Raw genomic sequence first — 11,279 nt, 5'->3', positions numbered from 1 at the left:
AAAAGTATCAATAAAACCTGATAAAAATCCATCCTGCACACATTAAGTAAAAGTACAGAAGTATTATAATAGACCCTACTTCAAGTAATAATAGTGAGAGTACTCAATCTAAATCCCTCATGAGGGTTTTATTACTATAAACTATGACAATGCTACATTGGACATTTGGCACATGACATGGAGGCCCAATCAGACCATACAAAAACAATTCCTGTTACTGGATCTGTTAGGGCAGTAAAAAGTATAAAGCATGGGAACCTGTAGTATTCATTACTACACATGTGTACAGAACTACACCACACAGATAAATGTGCCTTATTACTTTGAACTTCTCTTTCTGAATGTCTTTGTTTGTATCAGTTAGTTTTACATATAGATGGTACATTTTGGGTATTTGGCTAAAGTGGTTACCCACAATTTCAAACAAGGAATGTAGATTGCATTATCAACACTGAACACTACTAGGTATTAGCAAACGTGTATCTGAGTAAAAACCATGAATATACAGTATACATAATAACTACATCTCAAAATTCACCTGTAATTAGAAACACGGAAAGTTTCATTACAGTAGATTTCTTCCGATGCTGTGACGTTTTCATAGTCTGGTTGGTCGTCATCTGCGTTGACGTAGTCGTGACAGGCACCCTCCAGTTTGGAGGTTGTCTGCTTTGAGAATATTACAGTTTCTTGATTGGCATAAATCTGAAACACATTCAACATACAACAAAGGAGAAGTTGTTATGGACATCTACACTGGCTGGCCAAAAAAAGTCACCACCTGGATTTAACGAAGCAAATAGGTACGAGCCTCCTGTTGGATAATTATGCACGGCCGATTATCTTTCAGCTGGTGTGTGTTAAGAACTGTCCAGCGCATAATTAAAAACTGGAAGGATAGTGGGGAACCATCGTCTTCAAGGAAGACGTGGTCGGACAAATATCCTGACTGATCGTGATATCTATCACTTAAACGTTTGGGCTATGTTTAATCGTGAAAGAGAGAGTATTTCCACACGTACAATGCAAACTCAAGGGATTGGGATGTACAGCTGTGTAGCCTTAAGAAAACCACAAATCAGTGAGGCTAACTGGGAAAAAAAGGTTCCAATTTGCCAGGGAGCATAAAGATTGGACTCTGGAGCAATGGAAGAAGGTCATGTGGTGTGATGAGTCCAGATTTACCCTGTTCCAGAGTGATGGGGGCATCAGGGTAAGAAGAGAGACAGATGAAGTGATGCACCCATCATGCCTAGTGGCTACTGTATAAGCCTGTGGGGGCAGTGCTATGATCTGGGGTTGCTGCAGTTGCTCAGGTCTAGGTTCAGCAACATTATGTGCCCAAATAATGAGGTCAGCTGACTACCTGAATATACTGAATGACCAGGTTACTCCATCAATGGATTTTTTCTTCCCTGATGGGACGGGCGTATTCCAAGATGACAATGCCAGGATTCATGGGGCTCAAACTGTGAAAGAGTGGTTCAGGGAGCATGAGACATCATTGTTGTGTTAACAACCCACATAGCAGAGACATGTGGCCCAGATCTGGCTTGAAGCCGGCACAGGCACTCGGCACTGGCATATGGCATGTGAACCGGACATGGCCCAGATGCAGCAAAGGCGGCACTGTCATGACTCTGGCAGACAGATATGGGGCACTTGTGGAGTGTATTATTCGGCCCACATATCAAATTAGACCTCTGGGCCACATAATGTGAGGCCGGACTCATCCCACCCTTAAGTTAAGTTTTCGATATTTTTGAATGAGTTGTTGTTTAACATCACAGATTTAATAAAAATAAATAAAATATTCTCATGATATATATATCAATGTCAATCAAAATCAACTATCACCCTTAACAATAGCCTTCTTGTCGAAACAGGGCAGATACAATATCCAGTTGATCTGAAATTTTAAAGTTAAATGTTGCAACAGCAGACTTTCAAATTTATCATTCAAAAGAAAAAAAAACATTTGCTTATAATACTGTACTTGTTGTTTTTAATATATAGATATATATTTATATAAATTAAGTGGCTGAGTTAAGGTTGAATTGAGGCTAACATCAGGAACCACTTCTGAAAATGGTTTGGCCCACCATAGGGCCAGATTAGGGCCAGCTCTGGTTACAGTTTGGCTGAGTTGTGGGCATTGTGTGGCACACATGTTGGATGCGGATGCCGGATGTGGACCTCTTGCATGGGTTAAGACCTTCGCGTAGAATGTCTCAAAATTACGCAAGCGGAAGCAGGGATGAATGTGCGCGTTGGATGATCCGCAAACGCAGATTCAACACTTCACACACGAAAAGTATGAGTCGCAAATGAAATTTCAAGACAGATGCAAATGCGAGAAATATTTGTACAAATTGGTATGATTTAATTTGCAAGTTTCCAAACATTTGAATAAATCATTACACCTTTGTGCAAATACTAAGTCACGAATTTTGACTTTGCGCTTGCAAATTCTACTATACGCGTGGATTGCGGTGTTTGTATACATATTTCGCTCTCTTTTGGATAGTGTGTCTTCATGTTCCTGATGACAGTGAATGCACCACGCGAGAAACGGAAGATGCCTTAAGAGCAGAGAGTTTTCCGAGCCGCAGATAAGAGACAAACCTTGGGCCGACAGTAGTCTGTGTTCAGGTTTTAATAAACGTGCAGAAAATCCTCCGTAGCTTCCTTTGTGTGAGACGCACAGATTAATGAGATTGACAGACGACTCAGCCAATGACTGGCACTCAACGAATACGCGTCTCTCGCTGGGTGTAAATATTCACTGACACAACTCAGCTCGACATTAAACTCGCTGTTGTTTCCTCAAAATATTTCACACAGTGTGGTTTAAAACAACCTCTTCTTTTTATATTTTCCTGTTAAAGATGTGGAGCGTTCAAGACCCATTCATCCTCTGCAGTAAGTTCACACCTTGTTAATGGTCATTATACAGCAGGAAGTTAGAAATATCCTTTTCATGTCATCTTTCTCTTCACAGTTGTTCTCAGTTATGTGACCAGAGCAGCAGGAGTGATCCATGTGTTTGGATATGTGGGCAGAGATGTTAACGTTTCCTGCTCCTATGATCAGGGTTATGAGTCTTATGAGAAGTACCTGTGCAAGAACGACTGTGGCTACAGTGATGTTCTTATTACGACGTCAGAAACAAAGAGGAACAAATACTCCATCTATGATGACAAAAAGAAACGAACCTTCACAGTGACCATCACTGATCTTCAGTCTATGGATGCTGGGAAATACTGGTGTGGGGTGACAAGGACTGGAAAAGATATCTACACTGAAGTAAAGCTGGAATTAGAACAAGGTAAATAAAATTTAAAAAGTGTGTCTGCAATTCAGTTATCCATCCAGTAAATATTGTTTCTTCTTGACAGACCGCTGCTGCAACAATGTGGATAAAATCCAAAGTCATGAAAGAGGTTCAGTGTCCATCATTTGTCCGTATGAGTTTGAGTACCAGAACAACCTGAAGTTCATCTGCAGAGGAAAGCAGCCCTCCACATGTCTGCAGCAGGCAGTCATCACCTCTGACAGCAAACAAAATGGACGCTTCACACTGACTGATGACAAGGAGTCAAGAAGATTCACAGTCAACATTATCAACCTGAACCAAGAGGATTCTGGGTCGTATCTTTGTGGTGTCCATAGAAACAGTGGACTGGATGTTTTCTCTGCTATTGAGCTGGAGGTTGAAGGTCAGAGGTCTCAGTTATACCTCATATTATTGCAGTAAACTTATTTAATGTCTGGTAGAACAGCAAAGATGACTAAAGCTTTTCCACCTTCTCAAAATGTACTAAACAACTAAAGGAAAGTAGAAGCATTAAACACATGCACATGTATCTCTAATGTGGCCTACACATAGACTAGACATAGTGAATCTCACATATTGTTGCTCTTTCTGACAGTGTGGTGCTGTGTGAAGACAAACGCCACGAGTGGCACTGTGGGAAGCACAGTCACTCTGCAGTGTCCGTATCCACCACAACACCAGAATAACAGGAAGTTCCTCTGTAAGGGAGACCACTTCAACAACTGCACGGACATGGTGACGAGTCAAAGCAGGTTCACACTGCACGATGTTTCTTCCAGCTCCTTCTCTGTGACGATCACAAACCTGGAAGCAGGTGATGCTGGGATGTACTGGTGTGGTTCAGACTCACAGTGGAGAGCTGGAAACTACACCAAGATCCAACTGTCAGTCGGTGAGATCTATGACAATAAAATGAATGTCCTTGTTTGAACCCAACTGAGTAAAGATGGGTTTCCTTGTAGACAGTGCTTCACACTAAGCGTAAACAGTGTGCCAAAAAAAGTACTTGTTATAGAAGCTGGAGGAGCATGTGTCATTCTCAAAACCTCATTTAACCCCCAGCAGCCTTTCTATATCTGGCTAGATCAGTTGATGCTTTCAGCATTTACCAATACTTATTGAATTAACTCAGCTTAACTGCTTAAATAAGATGTTACAGCAACACTAGGAACATTTCCAATGGTGTACTAATTCAGTGTTCATAGGTTTATTAATCATCATAGTTTATAGAAGTTTATTATAGAATAAAGTGATAACATCAATGTGATTATATTATCTCACAGTATGACACTCTATGGTATATTAATATGAATTGTAAATTTAATGTCAACATTGAAAACGCAAGTTGTTCAGTTCCCTAAAGTACTCACTATATAGACTGGACACATGGCATATTAATTCAGGTTGTTCATTTGTCTATTCTCATACTGTATTTGCTGACTAAATCGTCTAATAATCTTCTAATATTTTCACAAATACATGCAAAGGTCACATCCCTTGACATTTATAATTACTCTTGATATAAAAGTTGATGGTTGACTTAGTGATCTGAGCTTGATGCCAACATGTGATGTCCACTGAGATGGTCAGCATTCAGAGGTTTGAAGTGATTGTTCATAGAAAAATTACAGAAGTGGTGGGAGATGCTGCAAGAAGAAAATTTAATAGATCACCAGTATTATATTCCATTTTTTTCTGGAACCAGTGTCTGTTAAAATGTCAGTGCAACAACGTCAGTTGTTGAGATAACCATCTGTTGTCAATGATCAGAAAGATGTTGAGACATTTCTGTGGTGGTGTAGTGAACTGTCCGACTGACTAAAACACATTTAAACCTTCTGAGCAATATATACATCAATATTATTTTTCTCTAACAGTCTTTCTGCCGACCACGACTGTAATCTCAACCTTCACTGTGGAAACTGTCAAAACTAATTCAACTAATTCAACTAATTCAACATACTCTGCTGGAAAACTACTTAAAGGTACGTGTGTGTGTGTGGGGGGGGAGGGGGGGGGTCAAACATATGTGATAAACAAGGGTTGGTTTTAGTTTAGGTTTTATGGTTCTACAGTTATTGTCTCCAGTGAGTGAACGTGAGTCAATTAAATATCCACTTGTTAATAGAACTGTGAAGTTAAAATACACAACCACCATAAATGAAAAGGAAAGAAGTGAGGCTGCAGCTCTGATAGTCAGTGCCACTTCTGCTGTGGACTCTTGAAACTGCAATGTGCTTTCAGTAAGTGTATTTTTTTACCCTGCTCTGTTTGTGGTTTTTGTTTTTCAGATGGTTCACTCTATGTGGTTGTCATTGTACCTGTTTTGCTGCTCATACTGATAGTGGTCCTGGTCATAGTTCATAAGTATAAATGTCACAAAGTGCGAGGTATATTTCACCGTGCACAGAAATGCTGTATTTATAGACAGACAAGTGTGTGACCATTTTTTATATGTTTTCTCAGAAGCTGGAGTGGGCATCATCGGACAGTCCAAGGCAGCAGGTGTAGCAGAAGGTGCAGCAGAAGGTGCAGCAGAGGTAAGAAAGCAAACGTCGAAAGTCACAAAACAACTCCCTGATGATTTTATTGTTAGTAGGACATAAGAAATCTAAAGGTTGCTGGATCACCCCAAAAAGCTAAAAGAGCTTTTTACTAATGTAGTAAATCAAATAATGTTAATTTTTTAAATAACTACTTATCACTGGATTTTAAAATGCACTGCCTGACCGAAAAAAAAATAGCTACCAAAAAAAAAAAGGTCATCCACTGTTATGTTTTGTTGGACCATCCTTAGCATTGATTACAGCACACATTCTCTGTGGCATTGTTTCGATAAGCTTCTGCAATGTCACAAGATTTATTTCCATCCAGTGTTGCATTATTTTGCACCAAGATCTTGTATTGATGATGGCAGGGTCTGACCACTGCACAAAGCCTTCTCCAGCACATGTCTGTGAAGGTTCTCAGTCATCCAGGTCATGGTATATCCACAAAGGTTCAAAAAGGCAACTGCACTTGTAGAGTTTTTTGAGAGGGCGTTTCACCACAGGGGGACATGTCCCCTGCACTTTGTCCAAGAACAATGTTACGCTATAGTAAACAGAGACGCGTGAAGCACTAGGACCAAGCGGAAAATGACCGCTCAAACTGAAGCCTGTTTTCCTAGGTTTAGACCGCCCACAAGCTCCTTGACTGGCAAGAAACGGCAGTTCTTGTGTGATTGGCCGTCCCCACTGTCACTCCACCTTGCTTGCACACCGGTCTGTGAGTCTGCGGTCAGGAGTCCTTGTTAATCTGCTACTGTAAATTGGGCGTTTGTTCTGCCTGGGTCACGTCAGCTAGAAGGATTGTAAGAGGTCAATGGTTCTCTGTTACACTAATTTCAAATAAAATGTAATACTTGACTACTTACAATGATGGACATTTTATTCAATTTCTCCCCACCTGTGATGCCAGTTTGACCTGCCCACCACTGGATGGTGCTATGTAAATGAGCTCTGTTTACCATATTCCATAAATAAGTGTAAATTGGTGGTACTGAGTTGGAGTGAAGTTGACTAACAAGGTGAAATACAGAATTGGGTGATAATGTTTTGCTACATGCTTAACGACCTGTCAAACCAAGAAAGGCAACATTAAACTTAAAAGTAGTAATAGAAAACTAGAAGAACTACTAGAAAACGCAGAAATTAAATCAAAATTTCGTCCTTGGGCTCTCCTGTGTTGGCACATGCGTTTGTGGATGGATTGTTTGGTTTTGGTTTCCCCAATGTATAAGTCTGTACACTCCTCACTACACTGAACAGCATACACCACATTACTCTGTTTCTTCCTGGGTGTATTGTCTTTAGGGTGGACCAGTTTTTGCCTAAGTGTATTCCCTGGTTTGAAACTGGAATGCTGTGTTTTCTGAAAATTCTCCCGAGTTTTTCGGATACCCCAGCCACGTAGGGGATGATGATGTTCTTCCTTTTGTTGTATTCCTCCTCTCTGTCCTTTTTGGGATATCTTTTGAGCCTTTGACAAGTGCTGATCTGTGTGAGTGGGTTTTCTATATACACTGCACCGGTTTCTGGTTGTTAACACAACAAGAAAGTTTCAGTGGGAGTTCCTATTTAAACTTCAGACTTCCCACCAGTCCCCTAGAACTGAAGAAGCTACTCGGGATGAGTGGTGAAACATCTTCTCAAAAAACTCTACAAGTCCAGTTGCCTTTTTCGAACCTTTTTGCATTCTCCAGAACATCCCATAGATTCTCAATGGGGTAAAGGTCTGGACTCTGTGGTGGCCAATCTATGTGTGAAAATGATGTCTCATGCTCCCTGAACCACTCTTTCACAGTTTGAGCCCCATGAATCCTGGCATTGTCATCTTGGAATATGCCCGTGTCATCAGGGAAGAAAAAATCCATTGATGGAATAACCTGGTCATTCAGTATATTCAGGTAGTCAGCTGACCTCATTCTTTGGGCACATAATGTTGCTGAACCTAGACCTGAGCAACTGCAGCAACCCCAGATCATAGCACTGCCCCCACAGGCTTGTACAGTAGGCACTAGGCATGATGGGTGCATCACTTCATCTGTCTCTCTTCTTACCCTGATGCCCCCATCACTCTGGAACAGGGTAAATCTGGACTCATCACACCACATGACCTTCTTCCATTGCTCCAGAGTCCAATCTTTATGCTCCCTAGCAAATTGGAACCTTTTTTTTCCCAGTTAGCCTCACTGATTTGTGGTTTTCTTAAGGCTACACAGCTGTACATCCCAATCCCTTGAGTTTGCATTGTACGTGTGGAAATACTCTCCCAATTAAACATAGCCCAAACGTTTAAGTGATAGATATCACGATCAGTCAGGATATTTGTCTGACCACATCTTCCTTGAAGACGATGGTTCCCCACTATCCTTCCAGTTTTTAATAATGCGCTGGACAGTTCTTAACCCAATTTTAGTAGTTTCTGGCAGTGTAGATGTCCGTAACAAATTCTCCTTTGTTGTATGTTGAATCTGTTTCAGATTTAAGCCAATCAAGAAACTGTAATGTTCTCAAAGCAGACGACCTCCAAACTGCAGGGTGCCTGTCACAACTACGGCAACGCAGATGACGACCAACCAGACTATGAAAACGTCACAGCATCGGAAGAAATCTACTGTAATGAAAATTTCCATGTGTCTAATTACAGGTGAATTTTGAGATGTAGTTATTATGTATACTGTATATTCATGGCTTTTACTCAGATAAACGTTTGCTAATACCTAGTAGTGTTTAGTGTTGATAATGCAATCTACATTCCTTGTTTGAAATTGTGGGTAACCACTTTAGCCAAATACCCAAAATGTACCTTCTGTATATAAAATGTGTAGTAATGAATACTACAGGTTCCCATGCTTCATACTTTTTACTGCCCTACATGTTTGTAACAGATCCAGTAACTGGAATTGTTTTCGTATGGTCTGATTGGGCCTCCATGTCATGTGCCAAATGTCCAATGTAGCATTGTCATAGTTTATAATAAAACCAGCCCTCCACAGACACCCTGGACAGGTGTCCAGTCTATCGCAGGGCTAACACAGAGAAACAGGCAACCATTCACACTCACGTGCACACCTACGGCCAATTTAGAATCACCAATGAACCTAACGAGCAAGGACGGTGGGATGGTGGTAGGAAGCCAGAGTACCTGGAGAGAACACAGGGAGAACATGCAAACTAGACACAGAAAGGCCCCAATCGGCCCATGGATTCTGTGGGATACCGAGTAAAAGCACAAGAATACTCAGATGGTTTAAAGAAATGTACCTTGGAATGCAAAAAAAATAAGGTTCTGGGCTCATAGAAGAGGTCAAATTAACAGAACAACTTGGCTGTAACTGAAAAGCTAAACAGAACAGACTAAAACTCAAACAGACCTAACAAAATGAACACAGTGGGTCACATATATAGGTGCTGCTCAGACCACATATACACACTAATAGACACACTAATTTCTGGATGAACTGAAGCTTTCACCGGAGTATGCTGGTCTTCAGAGAGATGGCTCAAATCAAGGTCAAAAGGTACCGGTGTGGGCAGTTATTGCTCAGCCTCCTCTTCCTCCTTAACAGCCTGGATCAGCAACACACCTGCTCCTTTCTTCACCCGTGGGACACACTCTTTGAGAAGGTTGACATGAAGCACACGGCCCAAGTTCCCATTGGACCTCAAAAGCCCCCTGTCACTTTGCCAGCAGCTTGCTGTCATTAGATGGCAGCATGACCAAGACCAGGTTCAATGCTTCTCTGTCGGGCTGACTCGTCTTACCAGGTCTTCTGGTGCTGCAGGGCCTCTGTCATGTGCACTTTGGCCAATTCACTCATCCTCTCAAGTTTCTCTCGCATCTGAACAACATAAGAGACAACTTTAACTACCGACCATCCAACCTCCCTCCCCTGACCCCCTTCCAGGTCTCTCTTAACAAGGTGAGAGGGCCCTCATGACCATAAAGGAGTTTCAAAATGAGAAAACCCGATGGAGGCTTGAGGAGCCTCCCTATAGGCAAAGAGTAGGTAGGGGAGCCACTGATCCCAGTCAGACCCAGTTTCATCCACAAACTTACATAGTATTTGCTTAAGGGTCTGGTTAAAGCACTCTGTCAGTCCATCTGTCTGTGGATGATATGGGGTGGTGTGCAAGTTCTTTATGCCCAGCAGCTGGTAGACCTGTTTCAAGAGTGTAGACATAAAGTTAGTACCTTGGACTCAGTCTCTGAAACCCAAGGGACATGTCTACAGCAGCCTCAGCTGATGGTTCAATAGTAGTGCATTTGAATTGCTTCCTTTGGCTACGGGGCTTACGAGACCTCCCAGGCATTGACTCAAGCTCAACCCTAAAGAAAGGCAAGGCACTGAGGGCTCCACTTCTGTCTGTTTAGTCTATGCTCTGGTAATTGTAACATTGCAGCTTGATCCTGGGTTTAACAAATCATTCATTCATTTATTCATCTTCTATACCCGTTTAGTCCTGTTAAGGGTCACGGGGGGTCTGCTGGAGCCTATCCCAGCTGTCATCGGGCGAGAGGCAGGGTACACCCTGGACAGGTCGCCAGTCCATCGCAGGGCCAACACAGAGACAGACAACCGTTCACACTCACACACACACCTACGGCCAATTTAGAATCACCAATTAACCTAATGAGCATGTTTTTGGACGGTGGGAGGAAGCCGGAGTACCCGGAGAGAACCCACGCAGACACAGGGAGAACATGCAAACTCCACACAGAAAGGCCAGCAGAACCGGTGACCTTCTCGCTGTGAGGCATCAGTGCTAACCACCTCACCACCCTACCGCCCGGTTTAACAAATCAGTACTGGCAAATCATGACCCAAAATCACTGGAAAGGGCAAATTATCTTCAACACCAACATTTAACAGATAGGCCTGGTCTTGCTCTTCAATATAAATGGCCTTGCTTTTATACCTATTGGCACTCAAAGCGCTTTACAGTCTCAGACACATCTACCCATTCGTTCACACAAGCATACACACATTCACACACCAGTGCCACGCACTGGGAGCAACTGGGGGTTCAGTGTCTTGCTCAAGGACACTTCGGCATGTGGCACGTTCCGGGGATCGAACCGCTAACCCTCTGGTTCGTGGACAACCCGCTCTACCTACTGAGCCACAGCCGGCAGTGGAGTAAGGCTTCTCATCACCATGCACGCAACAACTGGGGATGGTTTCAAGAGTGCTGATAGCGTTAACGGGAACATATTTCCTATGCGCAAGGGTCTGAATACTGCCAGTATCAACCAGAGCTCTGAGGTTTTTTCCACCAACTGTGACAGTGGTCACTTTCATGCAGTGATTAGGTCTAATATCACCTTTTGGAGGAACAAAACACATTTGAGTGAGCTTAGCAGGATTCTTTGGACACACTGGTTTGGTATGACCTTC

The 11,279-nt window shown here is 42.3% G+C and overlaps 1 protein-coding gene across 1 annotated transcript; it reads left to right on the top strand.

The window, feature by feature from the left end:
- Positions 1–2,888: 2,888 nt before the first annotated feature.
- Positions 2,889–4,151, top strand: LOC311496847 (CMRF35-like molecule 7; the record flags this gene model as incomplete). Its single annotated transcript, XM_084556851.1, has 3 exons — positions 2,889–2,922; positions 3,002–3,328; positions 3,399–4,151. 3 exons carry the CDS (start codon positions 2,889–2,891, stop codon positions 3,755–3,757), a joined length of 720 nt encoding a protein of 239 aa, XP_084412977.1. The 3' UTR covers positions 3,758–4,151.
- Between the last annotated feature and the right edge of the window lie 7,128 nt (positions 4,152–11,279).

The sequence above is a fragment of the Chelon labrosus genome (genome assembly GCF_963514085.1).
Source record: "Chelon labrosus genome assembly, chromosome: 2".
NCBI lineage: Eukaryota > Metazoa > Chordata > Actinopteri > Mugiliformes > Mugilidae > Chelon > Chelon labrosus.
The sequence above is the reverse complement of the archived record's forward strand: the minus strand, read 5'-3'. Positions and strand labels throughout refer to the sequence as shown.